The sequence below is a fragment of the Hyperolius riggenbachi genome, chromosome 1 (assembly GCF_040937935.1).
Source record: "Hyperolius riggenbachi isolate aHypRig1 chromosome 1, aHypRig1.pri, whole genome shotgun sequence".
Taxonomy (NCBI): domain Eukaryota; kingdom Metazoa; phylum Chordata; class Amphibia; order Anura; family Hyperoliidae; genus Hyperolius; species Hyperolius riggenbachi.
The window spans coordinates 1,979,044-2,000,171 of NC_090646.1; the positions used below are offsets into that span (position 1 = coordinate 1,979,044).

Consider the following 21,128-nt stretch of genomic DNA (forward strand, 5'->3'; position numbering starts at 1 on the left):
CAGCAGGTGTGCAGAGCTGGGAACTCAGGTGCACAGAGATCTCACCACCAGATCCCCTGAGAGATAGAGGAATCCAGCAGGGGGAGGAGCCTCTGGTAATGGGTGCAGCAGGTGTGCAGAGCTGGGAACTCAGGTGCACAGAGATCTCACCACCAGATCACCTGAGAGATAGAATAATCCAGCAGGGGGAGGAGCCTCTGGTAATGGGAGCAGCAGGTGTGCAGAGCTGGGAACTCAGGTGCACAGAGATCTTACCACCAGATCCCTGAGAGATAGAAGAATCCAGCAGGGGGAGGAGCCTCTGGTAATGGGTGCAGCAGGTGTGCAGAGCTGGGAACTCAGGTGCACAGAGATCTCACCACCAGATCCCTGAGAGATAGAGGAATCCAGCAGGGGAGGAGCCTCTGGTAATGGGTGCAGCAGGTGGGCAGAGCTGGGAACTCAGGTGCACAGAGCTCTCACCACCAGTTCCCTGAGAGATAGAAGAATCCAGCAGGAGGAGGAGCCTCTGGTAATGGGTGCAGCAGCAGGTGTGCAGAGCTGGGAACTCAGGTGCACAGAGATCTCACCACCAGATCCCCTGAGAGATAGAGGAATCCAGCAGGGGGAGGAGCCTCTGGTAATGGGTGCAGCAGGTGTGCAGAGCTGGGAACTCAGGTGCACAGAGATCTCACCACCAGATCCCTGAGAGATAGAAGAATCCAGCAGGAGGAGGAGCCTCTGGTAATGGGTGCAGCAGGTGTACAGAGCTGGGAACTCAGGTGCACAGAGATCTCACCACCAGAGCCCCTGAGATAGAAGAATCCAGCAGGGGGAGGAGCCTCTGGTAATCGGTGCAGCAGGTGTGCAGAGCTGGGAACTCAGGTGCACAGAGATCTCACCACCAGATCCCCTGAGAGATAGGAGGAGCCAGCAGGGGGAGGAGCCTCTGGTAATCGGTGCAGCAGGTGGGCAGAGCTGGGAACTCAGGTACACAGAGATCTTACCACCAGATCACCTGAGAGATAGAAGAATCCAGCAGGGGGAGGAGCCTCTGGTAATCGGTGCAGCAGGTGTGCAGAGCTGGGAACTCAGGTGCACAGAGATCTCACCACCAGATCCCCTGAGAGATAGAGGAATCCAGCAGGGGGAGGAGCCTCTGGTAATGGGTGCAGCAGGTGTGCAGAGCTGGGAACTCAGGTGCACAGAGATCTCACCACCAGATCACCTGAGAGATAGAATAATCCAGCAGGGGGAGGAGCCTCTGGTAATGGGAGCAGCAGGTGTGCAGAGCCGGGAACTCAGGTGCACAGAGATCTTACCACCAGATCCCTGAGAGATAGAAGAATCCAGCAGGGGGAGGAGCCTCTGGTAATGGGTGCAGCAGGTGGGCAGAGCTGGGAACTCAGGTGCACAGAGATCTTACCACCAGATCCCCTGAGAGATAGAGGAATCCAGCAGGGGGAGGAGCCTCTGGTAATGGGTGCAGCAGGTGTGCAGAGCTGGGAACTCAGGTGCACAGAGATCTCACCACCAGATCCCCTGAGAGATAGAGGAATCCAGCAGGGGGAGGAGCCTCTGGTAATGGGTGCAGCAGGTGTGCAGAGCTGGGAACTCAGGTGCACAGAGATCTCACCACCAGATCCCTGAGAGATAGAAGAATCCAGCAGGAGGAGGAGCCTCTGGTAATGGGTGCAGCAGGTGTGCAGAGCTGGGAACTCAGGTGCACAGAGATCTCACCACCAGAGCCCCTGAGATAGAAGAATCCAGCAGGGGGAGGAGCCTCTGGTAATCGGTGCAGCAGGTGTGCAGAGCTGGGAACTGAGGTGCACAGAGATCTCACCACCAGAGTCCCTGAGAGATAGGAGGATCCAGCAGGGGAGGAGCCTCTGGTAATGGGAGCAGCAGGTATGCAGAGCTGGGAACTCAGGTGCACAGAGATCTCACCACCAGAGCCCCTGAGATAGAAGAATCCAGCAGGGGGAGGAGCCTCTGGTAATCGGTGCAGCAGGTGTGCAGAGCTGGGAACTGAGAAGGGCAGAGAACAGGCTATTAGAATGCAGTAAAATCATGTGGGTGGAGTCATGTAATAGGAAGCAGGCTTTTGCCTGGAGGGAGCAGTCAGATATTTCTCATTAGTGGCTATTAGGGGATTACTGCTGTGCTGTAGGCGGAGCCCCCAGGCCTGGGTGGAGCTATGCTAAGTATAAGCAGACTGTAATGTGAGTCCCCCATGAGAGGCCTCTGGCTGAAGTCATTATCACTAGTCCATGTATGGCTGAAATCCCAGACTGTAGGGGCAGCCGAGGTCATCAGAGCCCTGACACAGGAGCTTGCACTCTAATTCCTGCAGCTGCAGACAGAGGTCACAGGACTGGCAGGATGGGAGGAGAATCCGGAGATACAGCTGAAAGGAGGAGGGGTGATTGGGGAATAGCTGCTGGCGTGTGATGGGGTGACTGTTACTAAGGGGGGCTGCCTGCTATGGGGGTCTGTGACGGGGTGACTGTTACTAAGGGGAGCTGTCTGCTATGGGGGTCTGTGACGGGGTGACTGTTACTAAGGGGCGCTGTCTGCTATGGGGGTCTGTGACGGGGTGACTGTTACTAAGGGGAGCTGTCTGCTATGGGGGTCTGTGATGGGGATACTGTTACTACGGGGCACTGTCTGCTATGGGGGGGGGGGTATGTGATGGGGTGACGGTTACTAAGGGGCACTGTCTGCTATGGGGGTCTGTGACGGGGTGACTGTTACTAAGGGGAGCTGTCTGCCATGGGGTTCTGTGACGGGGTGACTGTTACTAAGGGGCGCTGTCTGCTATGGGGGGGTCTGTGACGGGGTGACTGTTACTAAGGGGCGCTGTCTGCTATGGGGGAGTCTGTGACGGGGTGACTGTTACTAAGGGGAGCTGTCTGCTATGGGGGTCTGTGATGGGGATACTGTTACTACGGGGCACTGTCTGCTATGGGGGTCTGTGATGGGGTGACAGTTACTAAGGGGCGCTGTCTGCTATGGGGGTCTGTGATGGGGTGACAGTTACTAAGGGGCGCTGTCTGCTATGGGGGTCTGTGATGGGGTGACAGTTACTAAGGGGCGCTGTCTGCTATGGGGGTCTGTGATGGGGGGACAGTTACTAAGGGGCGCTGTCTGCTATGGGGGTCTGTGATGGGGTGACGGTTACTAAGGGGCACTGTCTGCTATGGGGGGGGTCTGTGATGGGGTGACTGTTACTAAGGGGCACTGTCTGCTATGGGGGTATGTGACGGGGTGACTGTTACTAAGGGGCGCTGTCTGCTATGGGGGTCTGTGACGGGGTGACTGTTACTAAGTAGCGCTGTCTGCTATGGGGGGGTCTGTGATGGGGTGACTGTTACTACGGGGCGCTGTCTGCTATGGGGGTCTGTGATGGGGTGACTGTTACTACGGGGCGCTTTCTGCTATGGGGGTCTGTGATGGGGTGACGGTTACTAAGGGGCACTGTCTGCTATGAGGGTCTGTGATGGGGTGACTGTTACTAAGGGGCACTGTCTGCTATGGGGGTCTGTGATGGGGTGACAGTTACTAAGGGGCGCTGTCTGCTATGGGGGTCTGTGATGGGGTGACTGTTACTACGGGGCGCTGTCTGCTATGAGGGTCTGTGATGGGGTGACTGTTACTAAGGGGCGCTGTCTGCTATGGGGGGGTATGTGATGGGGTGACTGTCACTAAGGGGCACTGTCTGCTATGGGGGTCTGTGATGGGGTGACGGTTACTAAGGGGCACTGTCTGCTATGAGGGTCTGTGATGGGGTGACTGTTACTACGGGGCGCTGTCTGCTATGGGGGGGTATGTGATGGGGTGACTGTTACTAAGGGGCACTGTCTGCTATGGGGGTCTGTGATGGGGGGACTGTTACTGTCTGCTATGGGGGTCTGTGATGGGGGGACAGTTACTAAGGGGCACTGTCTGCTATGGGGGTCTGTGATGGGGGGACAGTTACTATGGGGCACTGTCTGCTATGGGGGTCTGTGATGGGGGGACAGTTACTAAGGGGCACTGTCTGCTATGGGGGTCTGTGATGGGGGGACAGTTACTATGGGGCACTGTCTGCTATGGGGGTCTGTGATGGGGGGACAGTTACTAAGGGGCGCTGTCTGCTATGGGGGTGACTGTTACTAAGGGGCACTGTCTGCTATGGGGGTCTGTGATGGGGTGACTGTTACTAAGGGGCGCTGTCTGCTATGGGGGGGTATGTGATGGGGTGACTGTTACTAAGGGGCACTGTCTGCTATGGGGGTCTGTGATGGGGGGACTGTTACTGTCTGCTATGGGGGTCTGTGATGGGGGGACAGTTACTAAGGGGCACTGTCTGCTATGGGGGTCTGTGATGGGGGGACTGTTACTGTCTGCTATGGGGGTCTGTGATGGGGTGACTGTTACTAAGGGGCACTGTCTGCTATGGGGGTCTGTGATGGGGGGACTGTTACTGTCTGCTATGTCTGTGATGGGGGGACTGTTACAAAGGGGCGCTATCTGCTATGGGGGTCTGTGATGGGGGGACTGTTACTGTCTGCTATGGGGGTCTGTGATGGGGGGACAGTTACTAAGGGGCACTGTCTGCTATGGGGGTCTGTGATGGGGGGACTGTTACTGTCTGCTATGGGGGTCTGTGATGGGGTGACTGTTACTAAGGGGCACTGTCTGCTATGGGGGTCTGTGATGGGGGGACTGTTACTGTCTGCTATGTCTGTGATGGGGGGACTGTTACTAAGGGGCGCTATCTGCTATGGGGGTCTGTGATGGGGTGACTGTTACTGTCTGCTATGTCTGTGATGGGGGGACTGTTACTAAGGGGCGCTATCTGCTATGGGGGTCTGTGATGGGGGCTTTCTTTCCTTTCTTTCTTCCTCCAGGTAACTTCTCGCTCTCCTTTCCTAACAGTGGTAATTTTGAAGGACAGAGGCCCTATGAGAGCGGGCCCCCATGCTCAGCCTGTCCCCCCAGCCACCCCTGCCAGGGGACGTTGTGTGTAGGTAAGTGCCGGACAATGCTTCACATAAGTAACCACCACATTTTTTCTATCTAATACCCACTAATCCAGAACAAGCAGAAAAAACCGTGACACATTCACATTATTGTGACCTTATAACAACTAATCATCTCCACATTGTCCTTAAAACATTGCTCATTGTCCTCCTGCAGTCATGGACAGGTGCCGTGGCTTGTTGTCCACTATCTGCAGTAATGGGCAGGTGCCATGGCTTGTTGTCCACTATCTGCAGTCATGGACAGGTGCCTTGGTTTGTTGTCCACTATCTGCAGTAATGGACAGGTGCCTTGGTTTGTTGTCCACTATCTGCAGTAATGGACAGGTGCCATGGTTTGTTGTCCACTATCTGCAGTCATGGACAGGTGCCTTGGTTTGTTGTCCACTATCTGCAGCCATGGACAGGTGCCTTGGCTTGTTGTCCACTATCTGCAGTCATGGACAGGTGCCTTGGCTTGTTGTCCATTATCTGCAGTCATGGGCAGGTGCCATGGATTGTTGTCCACTATCTGCAGTCATGGACAGGTGCCTTGGTTTGTTGTCCCCCATCTGCAGTCATGGACAGGTGCCTTGGTTTGTTGTCCACTATCTGCAGTCATGGACAGGTGCCTTGGCTTGTTGTCCACTATCTGCAGTCATGGACAGGTGCCTTGGTTTGTTGTCCACTATCTGCAGCCATGGACAGGTGCCTTGGATTGTTGTCCACTATCTGCAGTCATGGACAGGTGCCTTGGTTTGTTGTCCATTATCTGCAGTCATGGACAGGTGCCTTGGTTTGTTGTCCATTATCTGCAGTCATGGGCAGGTGCCATGGTTTGTTGTCCCCCATCTGCAGTCATGGATAGGTGCCTTGGTTTGTTGTCCCCCACCTGCAGTCATGGACAGGTGCCTTGGTTTGTTGTCCACTATCTGCAGTCATGGACAGAAGCATTGGCTTGTTGTCCACTATCTGCAGTCATGGACAGGTGCCTTGGCTTGTTGTCCACTATCTGTAGTCATGGACAGGTGCCTTGGTTTGTTGTCCACTATCTGCAGTCATGGGCAGGTGCCTTGGTTTGTTGTCCACTATCTGCAGTCATGGACAGGTGCCTTGGCTTGTTGTCCACTATCTGCAGTTATGGACAGGTGCCATGGTTTGTTGTCCACTATCTGCAGTAATGGACAGGTGCCATGGCTTGTTGTCCACTATCTGCAGTAATGGACAGGTGCCTTGGCTTGTTGTCCACTATCTGCAGTCATGGGCAGGTGCCTTGGTTTGTTGTCCACTTTCTGCAGTCATGGACAGGTGCCTTGGTTTGTTGTCCACTATCTACAGTCATGGGCAGGTGCCTTGGTTTGTTGTCCACTATCTGCAGTCATGGACAGGTGCCTTGCCTTGTTGTCCACTATCTGCAGTTATGGACAGGTGCCATGGTTTGTTGTCCACTATCTGCAGTAATGGACAGGTGCCATGGCTTGTTGTCCACTATCTGCAGTAATGGACAGGTGCCTTGGCTTGTTGTCCACTATCTGCAGTCATGGGCAGGTGCCTTGGTTTGTTGTCCACTATCTGCAGTCATGGACAGGTGCCATGGTTTGTTGTCCACTATCTGCAGTCATGGACAGATGCCTTGGCTTGTTGTCCACTATCTGCAGTAATGGACAGGTGCCTTGGCTTGTTGTCCACTATCCGCAGTCATGGACAGATGCCTTGGCTTGTTGTCCACTATCTGCAGTAATGGGCAGGTGCCTTGGCTTGTTGTCCACTATCTGCAGTCATGGACAGGTGCCTTGGTTTGTTGTCCACTATCTGCAGCCATGGACAGGTGCCTTGGTTTGTTGTCCACTATCTGCAGTCATGGACAGGTGCCTTGGCTTGTTGTCCACTATCTGCAGTAATGGGCAGGTGCCTTGGTTTGTTGTCCACTATCTGCAGTCATGGACAGGTGCCTTGGTTTGTTGTCCACTATCTGCAGCCATGGACAGGTGCCTTGGTTTGTTGTCCACTATCTGCAGTCATGGACAGGTGCCTTGGTTTGTTGTCCATTATCTGCAGTCATGGACAGGTGCCTTGGCTTGTTGTCCATTATCTGCAGTCATGGACAGGTGCCTTGGTTTGTTGTCCCCCATCTGCAGTCATGGACAGGTGCCTTAGTTTGTTGTCCACAATCTGCAGTCATGGACAGGGGCTTTGGCTTGTTGTCCACTATCTGCAGTCATGGACAGGTGCCTTGGTTTGTTGGCCACTATCTGTAGTCATGGACAGGTGCCCTTGTTTGTTGTCCACTATCTGTAGTCATGGACAGGTGTCATGGTTTGTTGTCCACTATCTGCAGTCATGGACAGGTGCCTTGGTTTGTTGTCCACTATCTGCAGTCATGGACAGGTGCCTTGGTTTGTTGTCCACTATCTGCAGTCATGGACAGGTGCCTTGGTTTGTTGTCCATTATCTGCAGTCATGGACAGGTGCCTTGGTTTGTTGTCGCCCATCTGCAGTCATGGACAGGTGCCTTGGTTTGTTGTCCACAATCTGCAGTCATGGACAGGGGCTTTGGCTTGTTGTCCACTATCTGCAGTCATGGACAGGTGCCTTGGTTTGTTGGCCACTATTTGTAGTCATGGACAGGTGTCATGGTTTGTTGTCCACGATCTGCAGTCATGGACAGGTGCCATGGTTTGTTGTCCACTATCTGCAGTCATGGACAGGTGCCATGGTTTGTTGTCCACTATCTGCAGTCATGGACAGGTGTCATGGTTTGTTGTCCACTATCTGCAGTCATGGACAGGTGCCTTGGTTTGTTGTCCACTATCTGTAGTCATGGGCAGGTGCCTTGGCTTGTTGTCTACCATCTGCAGTCATGGACAGGTGCCTTGGTTTGTTGTCCACTATCTGCAGTCATGGACAAGTGTCATGGTTTGTTGTCCACTATCTGCAGTCATGGACAGGTGCCTTGGCTTGTTGTCCACCATCTGCAGTCATGGACAGGGGCTTTGGCTTGTTGTCCACTATCTGCAGTCATGGACAGGTGCCTTGGTTTGTTGGCCACTATCTGTTGTCATGGACAGGTGCCTTGGTTTGTTGTCCACTATCTGCAGTCATGGACAGGTGTCATGGTTTGTTGTCCACTATCTGCAGTCATGGACAGGTGCCTTGGTTTGTTGTCCACTATCTGCAGTCATGGGCAGGTGAATTGGCTTGTTGTCCACCATCTGCAGTCATGGACAGGTGCCTTGGTTTGTTGTCCACTATCTGCAGTCATGGACAGGTGTCATGGTTTGTTGTCCACTATCTGCAGTCATGGACAGGTGCCTTGGCTTCTTGTCCACTATCTGCAGTCATGGGCAGGTGCCTTGGTTTGTTGTCCACTATCTGTAGTCATGGACAGGTGCCTTGGCTTGTTGTCCACTATCTGCAGTCATGGACAGGTGCCATGGTTTGTTGTCTACTATCTTCAGTAATGGACAGGTGCCATGGCTTGTTGTCCACTATCTGCAGTCATGGACAGGTGCCTTGGCTTGTTGTCCACTATCTGCAGTCATGGGCAGGTGCCTTGGTTTGTTGTCCACTATCTGCAGTCATGGACAGGTGCCATGGTTTGTTGTCCACTATCTGCAGTAATGGACAGGTGTCTTGGCTTGTTGTCCACTATCTGCAGTCATGGACAGGTGCCTTGGTTTGTTGTCCACTATCTGCAGCCATGGACAGGTGCCTTGGCTTGTTGTCCACTATCTGCAGTCATGGACAGGTGCCTTGGTTTGTTGTCCACTATCTGCAGTAATGGACAGGTGCCTTGGCTTGTTGTCCACTATCTGCAGTCATGGACAGGTGCCTTGGCTTGTTGTCCACTATCTGCAGTAATGGACAGGTGCCCTGGTTTGTTGTCCACTATCTGTAGTCATGGACAGGTGCCTTGGTTTGTTGTCCACTATCTGCAGTCATGGAAAGGTGCCATGGTTTGTTGTCCACGATCTGCAGTCATGAACAGGTGCCATGGCTTGTTGTCCACCATCTGCAGTCATGGACAGGTGCCTTGGTTTGTTGTCCACTATCTGCAGTCATGGACAGGTGCCTTGGTTTGTTGTCCATTATCTGCAGTCATGGGCAGGTGCCATGGTTTGTTGTCCCCCATCTGCAGTCATGGACAGGTGCCTTGGTTTGTTGTCCCCCATCTGCCGTCATGGACAGGTGCCTTGGTTTGTTGTCCACTATCTGCAGTCATGGACAGGGGCATTGGCTTGTTGTCCACTATCTGCAGTCATGGACAGGTGCCTTGGCTTGCTGTCCACTATCTGTAGTCATGGACAGGTGCCATGGGTTGTTGTCCACTATCTGCAGCCATGGACAGGTGCCATGGTTTGTTGTCCACTATCTGCAGTCATGGACAGGTGCCTTGGTTTGTTGTCCACTATCTGCAGTCATGGGCAGGTGCCTTGGTTTTTTGTCCACTATCTGCAGTCATGGACAGGTGCCTTGGTTTGTTGTCCACTTTCTGCAGTCATGGGCAGGTGCCTTGGTTTGTTGTCCACTATCTGCAGTCATGGACAGGTGCCTTGGCTTGTGGTCCACTATCTGCAGTCATGGACAGGTGCCATGGTTTGTTGTCCACTATCTGCAGTAATGGACAGGTGCCATGGCTTGTTGTCCCCTATCTGCAGTCATGGACAGGTGCCTTGGCTTGTTGTCCACTATCTGCAGTCATAGACAGGTGCCTTGGCTTGTTGTCCACTATCTGCAGTCATGGACAGGTGCCTTGGCTTGTTGTCCACTATCTGCAGTCATGGACAGGTGCCTTGGTTTGTTGTCCATTATCTGCAGTCATGGGCAGGTGCCATGGTTTGTTGTCCCCCATCTGCAGTCATGGACAGGTGCCTTGGTTTGTTGTCCCCCATCTGCAGTCATGGACAGGTGCCATGGCTTGTTGTCCACTATCTGCAGTAATGGACAGGTGCCATGGCTTGTTGTCCACTATCTGCAGTAATGGACAGGTGCCTTGGCTTGTTGTCCACTATCTGCAGTCATGGGCAGGTGCCTTGGTTTGTTGTCCACTATCTGCAGTCATGGACAGGTACCATGGTTTGTTGTCCACTATCTGCAGTCATGGACAGATGCCTTGGCTTGTTGTCCACTATCTGCAGTAATGGACAGGTGCCTTGGCTTGTTGTCCACTATCTGCAGTCATGGACAGGTGCCATGGTTTGTTGTCCACTATCTGCAGCCATGGAAAGGGTGCCTTGGCTTGTTGTCCACTATCTGCAGTCATGGACAGGTGCCTTGGTTTGTTGTCCACTATCTGCAGTCATGGACAGGTGCCATGGTTTGTTGTCCACTATCTGCAGTCAGGGGCAAGTGCCTTGGTTTGTTGTCCACTATCTGCAGTCATGGACAGGTGCCTTGATTTGTTGTCGCCTTATCTGCAGTAATAGACAGGTGCCTTGGTTTGTTGTCCACTATCTGCAGTCATGGGCAGGTGTCTTGGTTTGTTGTCCACTATCTGCAGTCATGGACAGGTGCCTTGGTTTGTTGTCCACTTTCTGCAGTAATGGACAGGTGCCCTGGTTTGTTGTCCACTATCTGCAGTCATGGACAGGTACCTTGGTTTGTTGTCCACTATCTGCAGTCATGGGCAGGTGTCTTGGTTTGTTGTCCACTATCTGCAGTCATGGACAGGTGCCTTGGTTTTTTGGCCACTTTCTGCAGTAATGGACAGGTGCCTTGGTTTGTTGTCCACTATCTGCAGTCATGGACAGGTGTCTTGGTTTGTTGTCCACTATCTGCAGCCATGGACAGGTGCCATGGTTTGTTGTCCACTATCTGCAGCCATGGGCAGGTGCCTTAGCTTGTTGTCCATTATCTGCAGCCATGGGCAGGTGCCCTGGCTTGTTGTCCACTATCTGCAGTCATGGACAGGTGCCATGGTTTGTTGTCCACTATCTGCAGCCATGGGCAGGTGCCTTGGCTTGTTGTCCACTATCTGCAGTCATGGACAGGTGCCTTGGTTTGTTGTCCACTATCTGCAGTCATGGACAGGTGCCTTGGCGTGTTGTCCACTATCTGCAGTAATGGACAGGTGCCTTGGTTTGTTGTCCACTATCTGCAGTCATGGACAGGTGCCTTGGTTTGTTGTCCACTATCTGCAGTCATGGGCAGGTGTCTTGGTTTGTTGTCCCCCATCTGCAGTAATGGACAGGTGCCTTGGTTTGTTGTCCACTATCTGCAGTCATGGACAGGTGCCTTGGTTTGTTGTCCACTATCTGTAGTCATGGACAGGTGCCTTGGTTTGTTGTCCACTATCTGCAGTCATGGACAGGTGTCTTGGTTTGTTGTCCACTATCTGCAGCCATGGACAGGTGCCATGGTTTGTTGTCCACTATCTGCAGTCATGGACAGGTGCCTTGGCGTGTTGTCCACTATCTGCAGTAATGGACAGGTGCCTTGGTTTGTTGTCCACTATCTGCAGTCATGGACAGGTGCCTTGGTTTGTTGTCCACTATCTGCAGTCATGGACAGGTGCCTTGGCTTGTTGTCCACCATCTGGAGTCATGGACAGGTGTCTTGGTTTGTTGTCCACTATCTGCAGCCATGGAAAGGTGCCTTGGTTTGTTGTCCACTATCTGTAGTCATGGGCAGGTGCCATGGCTTTTTGTCCACTATCTGCAGTCATGGACAGGTGCCTTGGCTTGTTGTCCACTATCTGCAGTAATGGACAGGTGCCATGGCTTGTTGTCCACTATCTGCAGTCATGGACAGGTGCCTTGGTTTGTTGTCCACTATCTGTAGTCATGGACATGTGCCATGGTTTGTTGTACACTATCTGCAGCCATGGACAGGTGCCATGGCTTGTTGTCCACTTTGGACAGGTGCCTTGATTTGTTGTCCCCCATCTGCAGTAATGGACAGGTGCCTTGGTTTGTTGTCCACTATCTGCAGTCATGGACAGGTGCCTTGGCTTGTTGTCCACTATCTGCAGTCATGGACAGGTTCCTTGGTTTGTTGTCCACTATCTGCAGTCATGGACAGGTGCCTTTTTTTGTTGTCCACTATCTGCAGTCATGGACAGGTGCCTTGGTTTGTTGTCCACTATCTGTAGTCTTGGGCAGGTGCCTTGGCTTGTTGTCCACTATCTGTAGTCATGGGCAGGTGCCTTGGTTTGTTGTCCACTATCTGCAGTCATGGGCAGGTGTCTTGGTTTGTTGTACACTATCTGCAGTCATGGACAGGTGCCTTGGTTTGTTGTCCACTATCTGTAGTCTTGGGCAGGTGCCTTGGCTTGTTGTCCACTATCTGCAGTCATGGACAGGTGCCATGGTTTGTTGTCCACTATCTGCAGTCATGGACAGGTGCCTTGGCTTGTTGTCCACTATCTGCAGTCATGGACAGGTGCCATGGTTTGTTGTCCACTATCTGCAGTCATGGACAGGTGCCTTGGTTTGTTGTCCACTATCTGCAGTCATGGACAGGTGCAATGGTTTGTTGTCCACTATCTGCAGTCATGCACAGGTGCCTTGGTTTGTTGTCCACTATCTGCAGTAATGGACAGGTGCCTTGGCTTGTTGTCCACTATCTGCAGCCATGGACAGGTGCCTTGGTTTGTGGTCCACTATCTGCAGTCATGGACAGGTGCCTTGGCTTGCTGTCAACTATCTGTAGTCATAGACAGGTGCCATGGTTTGTTGTCCACTATCTGCAGTCTTGGACAGGTGCCATGGCTTGTTGTCCACTATCTGCAGTCATGGACAGGTGCCATGGTTTGTTGTCCCCCATCTGCAGTCATGGACAGGTGCCTTGGTTTGTTGTCCACTATCTGCAGTCATGGACAAGTTCCTTGGTTTGTTGTCCACTATCTGCAGTCATGAACAGGTGCCTTGGTTTGTTGTCCACTATCTGCAGTAATGGACAGGTGCCTTTATCTGTTGTCCCCCATCTGCAGTAATGGACAGGTGCCTTGGATTGTTGTCCACTATCTGTAGTCATGGACAGGTGCCTTGGCTTGTTGTCCACTTTCTGCAGTCATGGACAGGTGCCTTGCTTTGTTGTCCACTTTCTGCAGTAATGGACAGGTGCCTTGGTTTGTTGTCCACTATCTGCAGTAATGGACAGGTGCCTTGGTTTGTTGTCCACTATCTGCAGTCATGGACAGGTGCCTTGGTTTGTTGTCCACTATCTGCAGTCATGGACAGGTGCCTTGGTTTGTTGTCCACTATCTGCAGTCATGGACAGGTGCCTTGGTTTGTTGTCCACTATCTGCAGTCAGGGGCAAGTGCCTTGGTTTGTTGTCCACTATCTGCAGTCATGGACAGGTGCCTTGGTTTGTTGTCCACTATCTGTAGTCATGAACAGGTGTCATGGTTTGTTGTCCACTATCTGCAGCCATGGACAGGTGCCTTGGTTTGTTGTCCACTATCTGTAGTCATGGACAGGTGCCATGGCTTGTTGTCCACTATCTGCAGTCATGGACAGGTGCCTTGGTTTGTTGTCCACTATCTGCAGTCATGGACAGGTGCCATGGCTTGTTGTCCACTATCTGCAGTCATGAACAGGTGCCATGGTTTGTTGTCCCCCATCTGCAGTAATGGACAGGTGCCTTGATTTGTTGTCCCCCATCTGCAGTCATGGACAGGTGCCTTGGTTTGTTGTCCACTATCTGCAGTCATGGGCAGGTGTCTTGGTTTGTTGTCCACTATCTGCAGTCATGGACAGGTGCCTTGGTTTGTTGTCCACTATCTGCAGTCATGGACAGGTGCCTTGGTTTGTTGTCCACTATCTGCAGTCATGGACAGGTGCCATGGTTTGTTGTCCACTATCTGCAGCCATGGACAGGTGCCATGGCTTGTTGTCCACTATCTGCAGTCATGAACAGGTGCCTTGGTTTGTTGTCCACTATCTGCAGTAATGGACAGGTGCCTTGGTTTGTTGTCCACTATCTGCAGTCATGGGCAGGTGTCTTGGTTTGTTGTCCACTTTCTGCAGTAATGGACAGGTGCCCTGGTTTGTTGTCCACTATCTGCAGCCATGGACAGGTGCCATGGTTTGTTGTCCACTATCTGCAGCCATGGGCAGGTGCCTTAGCTTGTTGTCCATTATCTGCAGTAATGGACAGGTGCCATGGCTTGTTGTCCACTATCTGCAGTCTTGGGCAGGTGCCTTGGTTTGTTGTCCACTATCTGCAGTCATGGACAGGTGCCTTAGCGTGTTGTCCACTATCTGCAGTAATGGACAGGTGCCTTGGTTTGTTGTCCACTATCTGCAGTTATGGACAGGTGCCATGGTTTGTTGTCCACTATCTGCAGTCATGGACAGGTGCCATGGTTTGTTGTCCACTATCTGCAGTCATGGACAGGTGCCTTGGTTTGTTGTCCACTATCTGCAGTCATGGACAGGTGCCTTGGCTTGTTGTCCACTATCTGCAGTCATGGGCAGGTGCCATGGCTTATTGTCCTCCTGCAGTAATGGACAGGTGCCTTGGCTTATTAGCCACTATCTCCAGTCATGAACAGGTGCCATGGTTTGTTGTCCACTATCTGCAGTAATGGACAGGTGCCTTGGTTTGTTGTCCACTATTTGCAGTCATGAACAGGTGCCTTGGCTTGTTGGCCACTATCTGCAGTCATGGACAAGTGCCTTTGTTTGTTGTCCACTATCTGCAGTCATGGACAGGTGCCTTAGCGTGTTGTCCACTATCTGCAGTAATGGACAGGTGCCTTAGTTTGTTGTCCACTATCTGCAGTCATGGACAGGTGCCTTGGTTTGTTGTCCTCTATCTGCAGTCATGGACAGGTGCATTGGCTTGTTGTCCACTATCTGCAGTTATGGACAGGTGCCATGGTTTGTTGTCCACTATCTGCAGTCATGGACAGGTGCCATGGTTTGTTGTCCACTATCTGCAGTCATGGACAGGTGCCTTGGTTTGTTGTCCACTATCTGCAGTCATGGACAGGTGCCTTGGCTTGTTGTCCACTATCTGCAGTCATGGGCAGGTGCCATGGCTTATTGTCCTCCTGCAGTAATGGACAGGTGCCTTGGCTTATTAGCCACTATCTCCAGTCATGAACAGGTGCCATGGTTTGTTGTTCACTATCTGCAGTAATGGACAGGTGCCTTGGTTTGTTGTCCACTATTTGCAGTCATGGACAGGTGCCTTAGCGTGTTGTCCACTATCTGCAGTCATGGACAAGTGCCTTAGCGTGTTGTCCACTATTTGCAGTCATGAACAGGTGCCTTGGTTTGTTGTCCACTATCTGCAGTCATGGACAGGTGCCATGGTTTGTTGTCCACTATCTGCAGTCATGGGCAGGTGCCATGGCTTATTGTCCTCCTGCAGTAATGGACAGGTGCCTTGGCTTATTAGCCACTATCTCCAGTCATGAACAGGTGCCTTGGTTTGTTGGCCACTATCTGCAGTCATGGACAGGTCTCATGGTTTGTTGTCCACTATCTGCAGTAATGGGCAGGTGCCATGGTTTGTTGTCCACTATCTGCAGTCATGGACAGGTGCCATGGTTTGTTGGCCACTATCTGCAGTCATGGACAGGTGTCATGGTTTGTTGTCCACTATCTGCAGTAATGGGCAGGTGCCATGGTTTGTTGTCCACTATCTGCAGTCATGGACAGGTGCCTTGGCGTGTTGTCCACTATCTGCAGTCATGGACAGGTGCCATGGTTTGTTGTCCACTATCTGCAGTCATGGACAGGTGCCTTGGTTTGTTGTCCACTATCTGCAGTCATGGACAGGTGCCTTGGTTTGTTGTCCACTATCTGCAGTCATGGACAGGTGCCTTGGTTTGTTGTCCACTATCTGCAGTCATGGGCAGGTGCCATGGTTTGTTGTCCACTATCTGCAGTCATGGACAGGTGCCTTGGCTTGTTGTCCACTATCCGCAGTCATGGACAGGTGCCATGGTTTGTTGTCCACTATCTGCAGTCATGGGCAGGTGCCTTGGCTTGTTGTCCACTATCCGCAGTCATGGACAGGTGCCTTGGTTTGTTGTCCACTATCTGCAGTCATGGGCAGGTGCCTTGGCTTGTTGTCCACTATCTGCAGTCATGGACAGGTGCCTTGGTTTGTTGTCCACTATCTGCAGTCATGGGCAGGTGCCTTGGCTTGTTGTCCACTATCTGCAGTCATGGGCAGGTGCCTTGGCTTGTTGTCCACTATCTGCAGTCATGGACAGGTGCCTTGGTTTGTTGTCCACTATCTGCAGTCATGGGCAGGTGCCATAATTCACTGTCCTCTATTTCCTTTTCTTTGGGCTGCCTGTGGTCTCTGCTGGGATAGGGAACCCATGGCCATCTCAGGACAGCATAACTATCTGTTGACAGCAATCAGTGAGTTTGGTGGGTATTAGTAGCACCAAAAATGGGGGAAGAAGGTAGAATTACAAATGCTGTTTAATAATTAAATCAGGACTCCTCTTCACTAAGGTGACGTATCATGAAAAGGTGTACCCTTAAGTTATCTCCAAGGCAATTCCTGTTTTTGGGAATGCTTTTGACTTTAAAAGATTACTCAAAACAACATTGTTTATCCTTGCAAAGTGCATGTGCCATCTTGTTCCAAAAGGTGCAGCTCCTGCAGATTCCCAGGAAAGAACCCGCCTAACAAGTGTCCCTCAAGAAATATCCCTTGGATCTTCTAAGTTCTAATAAAGCAATGCAGCTCAGTAGGTTTCCATCATACTCTGTACCAGGCATAAGTCAGAAGACTAGAGACTGAGTCAGTAGAATAATCAAGTTTCTTTTGTTCTTAACTGCCAAAGAACAAACAAAAAATACCCAACAAATATAAATCTCACACGTTTAGCTTGGTCAGTACCCAGTATGACCCTTCATGTAACTGTCCTTTATGAGTATTTCAGCAGAACCAGGCTGCCAGTTCTTCTTCACAGAACATCTTGGCATTATAGCCTTGTGGGAAGATCAGTCTTTCTGCCATGGAGGTCAGTGTTTGGTCCTCATTGTCATCAGCATGTAAGCCTTCAGTGTGCTCAGCACTCACACATCATTATCTGCATTTATGCACTTGGCTCTGGTACTTCCTACAGCCCCATTTCAGAAGTGCCTAATCTGTGAGCGATTACTTAAGTCTTCACACCCTTCGGCCCTTCATCACATGTTTTCTTAGTTCCAAAGTGAACCAAATCATCTAAATATCTTTTCACAAGAAGCAGTTCAGCCCTCTGACATCATCCACAAAACCAGGAGGTCAGGGTGGGCTCCGAACACAGATGAGAGATTGTTATTCTGCTTTACAATTTTTTGTTAAGCTTAAAAAACAGAAAATAATAAGGCAAAGCTTTCTGTGGGATTGGCTGAACTCCTAGTTCCAATGCCCAAGGAGAGGCCCTGGTATGGGGTCCCCTGTGCTTCATCCCAAATGTCTCTACTCTCTGTTCTTCTGAGGTCTCCTTAGATCAGATTTGATAACCTTCAGAAATGTTATGCAAGTCCACAGTGGAGATCCACTAATTCCAGCTTCTGACATTACAGACTTCTTCTGCAAATGCTGCAACCAAGACCTGGTAAATGGCCAACTTTTTGGTGGAGGCCTAAAAACTGTTCCGAAGTCATTTTACTGTCCTCATGAAATGTTTTAATTAGTAATACTAGACATTGCTTTTATCACTTACAGCTATGTGATTTGTCTTTAGAGGCGTGGAGAGAATTCACCTAACTTTTACCGCCTTGACTCACCCCCACCTCCAATTTATAAAGCACATTCATATTCATTATTCGCCAACAAATTCACTCAAATTTTAAACCCTCTTAATATGTAAGTCACACAGGTTTACTTCTCACGTGGCTGGGATGATCATTAGCAAACTCTCTCTCTGAACCCTTCTGTGATGTGACCACCTAACCCTAAGTCTACCTAACGTGTAACATCTCATTGCAACTTCTGACATCTTGCTGTTGAACTTCAGATTTGTTCCAGTGTAACAGGAAATGTTTTTGTTTGTGGTCATGTTTAGCGGAGAAGGAAAGCAGCACAGATTTGCCAGAAGCAACATCTCAATTGGCATCTGGTACAACAGAGGCCGCATCAGACACAGCTGAGCAGTCAACAGCATCAGAACTAGCCGTAGGCACCACTGAGTGGTCACCAGACAAATTATTGGAATTGACACCTGATGCAACATCAGTGTTTCAACCTGACATTACATCAGCAATGGCGGAATCAGACACAACAGTGTCACCATCTGTGTCAGAGATACTGACACCAGCAGCTGCACCAGGCACATCAGTGCCACCTCCTGTGCCAACCACAGATTCACCACTTCTGCCAGACATATCAGTGATGCCAGCTTTGCCAGACATGACAAAGCTAGAGCAGATATCGGACTTAACTCCAAGCAGTTTGGCTATCAGTTCTTCAGACACTGCAGACGATGCAGGTCCACAGCTGGTAACACAACCATCTGACACCATTTTGGATCCAAGTACCAGCCAGGACAGTCTGGCTCAGTCCACTGAGAAGCTGGACGTCAACCAGACAGTTACAGAATCCGGTGAGCCCAGCTCACTCAATACATTCACGGTTTCTCCAAAGCCTCCTCAAACAGACAGCACCTTAGAAAGTGCTTATATGACCAAACAACCTTCTACCAAGCCAACTTCTCCATCAGGAACCACTAAGGACAAAGCATTTTCCAATGATGGACCAGAAGTAGAAGGGGAAGGAAGTACAGTTCCTACTCTTAACGATGTTTCACCTCTACCTAAGAAGACATTACATGGGGACATTTCTGCATTAGTCAGCAAGAACCAGCCAAAGGACAGTCCAGCTCAAGCTGTAACCAAAACTCCAATGCTCCAGTCTTTACTGTTGCCACCAGCACCATCTAAAAAAACAAAGAAAGACCAGAAAGACACGAAGAAACAACCTTCCTACACCGGTGAAAAGACTGCCCAAGAAACTGCAAACATGCAGAAGAAGCAACAGAAATACAAGGAAAACTTTAAGAAACATCAGCTCAAAACAAACTTTATGTCTAAAGGTGGAAGGTGGGGATTTAAATCCGGTGCTTCCGGTAAGTGGAGACAATGAGAGAAATCCAGGCTGGCAATTCCTATATCTACAACTAAATCCATGTTCCGGAACCCTTAACGTCTGTCATCATCTATCCTATATTGGTCTATCCATCCCTATCCACCCATCCTCTATCCATCCATCCACCACCCCACCCATCCATCCACCCATCCATCCGCCCATCCATCCATCCACCACCCCACCCATCCATCCATCCATCCATCCGCCCATTCATCCATCCACCACCCCACCCATCCATCCACCCTCTACCCATCCATCCGCCCACCCTCTATCCATCCATCCACCACCCCACCCATCCATCCACCCATCCATCCGCCCATTCATCCATCCACCACCCCACCCATCCATCCGCCCATTCATCCATCCACCCTCTACCCATCCATCCACCCTCTACCCATCCATCTGCCCACCCTCTATCCATCCATCCACCACCCCACCCATCCATCCCTCTCCATCCATCCACCCCTCCATCCATCCGCCCACCCTCTATCCATCCATCCACCACCCCACCCATCCATCCACCCATCCATTATTATTATTTATTGTATTTATAAAGCACCAACATCTTACGCAGAGCTGGACAATAGATAGGGATACATACAATGTAAACAAGGGGTGACAGACAGAGAGGTAGCAAACGGTTATACAACATAGCACAGGGTTATACATACAATCAGGGTATAAAATGTGGTTTACAGAGACCCGTCAAAAACAAGTAAGAGGGAGGGGGAGGCCCTGCCAAGGCTTACAATCTAAAGGGTGGGGGGACACATAAGGTAGGACTGTGGAAAAGGTGATTGACAGAGAGTTAGAGTGTAGTAGAGGTGAGGTAGGCCATTTTAAAGAAATGTGTTTTGAGGGCTTGCATGAAGGTGTTGAAGGAAGGAGCGAGTCTGAGTGGAAGTGGAAGGGAGTTCCATAGGGTGGGGGCAGCTCTTGAGAAGTCTTGTAAGTGTGCATGGGAATGAGAAATGCGTGGGGAGGTCAGGCGGAGATCATTGGAGGCCCGGAGGGTGCGGGCAGGTATATATCTGTTGACGAGCTCAGAAATGTAGGCTGGGCAGGTCTTGTGCACAGATTTGTAGGCGGAGATCATTGGAGGACCGGAGGGGACGGGCAGGTATATATCTGTTGGTGAGCTCACAAATGTAGGTTGGGCAGGTCTTGTGCACAGATTTGTAGGTGGAGATCATTGGAGGCCCGGAGGGTGCGGGCAGGTATATATCTGTTGACGAGCTCAGAAATGTAGGCTGGGCAGGTCTTGTGCACAGATTTGTAGGCGGAGATCATTGGAGGACCGGAGGGGGCGGGCAGGTATATATCTGTTGACGAGCTCAGAAATGTAGGCTGGGCAGGTCTTGTGCACAGATTTGTAGGCGGAGATCATTGGAGGACCGGAGGGGGCGGGCAGGTATATATCTGTTGACGAGCTCAGAAATGTAGGCTGGGCAGGTCTTGTGCACAGATTTGTAGGCGGAGATCATTGGAGGCCCGGAGGGTGCGGGCAGGTATATATCTGTTGGTGAGCTCACAAATGTAGGTTAGGCAGGTCTTGTGCACAGATTTGTAGGCGGAGATCATTGGAGGCCCGGAGGGTGCGGGCAGGTATATATCTGTTGGTGAGCTCACAAATGTAGGTTAGGCAGGTCTTGTGCACAGATTTGTAGGCGGAGATCATTGGAGGCCCGGAGGGTGCGGGCAGGTATATATCTGTTGGTGAGCTCACAAATGTAGGTTAGGCAGGTCTTGTGCACAGATTTGTAGGCGGAGATCATTGGAGGCCCGGAGGGGGCGGGCAGGTATATATCTGTTGGTGAGCTCACAAATGTAGGCTGGGCAGGTCTTGTGCACAGATTTGTAGGCGGAGATCATTGGAGGCCCGGAGGGTGCGGGCAGGTATATATCTGTTGGTGAGCTCACAAATGTAGGTTAGGCAGGTCTTGTGCACAGATTTGTAGGCGGAGATCATTGGAGGCCCGGAGGGTGCGGGCAGGTATATATCTGTTGGTGAGCTCACAAATGTAGGCTGGGCAGGTCTCGTGCACAGATTTGTAGGCGGAGATCATTGGAGGCCCGGAGGGTGCGGGCAGGTATATATC

General features: G+C 51.1%; 1 protein-coding gene across 3 annotated transcripts in view; it reads left to right on the plus strand.

The window, feature by feature from the left end:
- The window catches only part of LOC137544856 (peptidase inhibitor 16-like), a 76,783-nt gene that overhangs the window by 38,290 nt on the left and 17,365 nt on the right, over window positions 1-21,128 (plus strand). For all 3 annotated transcript variants that reach the window (XM_068265951.1, XM_068265959.1, XM_068265965.1), the window contains exons 4-5: window positions 4,900-4,991; window positions 17,951-19,009. In XM_068265951.1, the coding sequence (XP_068122052.1) occupies window positions 4,900-4,991; window positions 17,951-19,009 (1,151 nt within the window). The remainder of the gene's footprint in view (window positions 1-4,899; window positions 4,992-17,950; window positions 19,010-21,128) is intronic.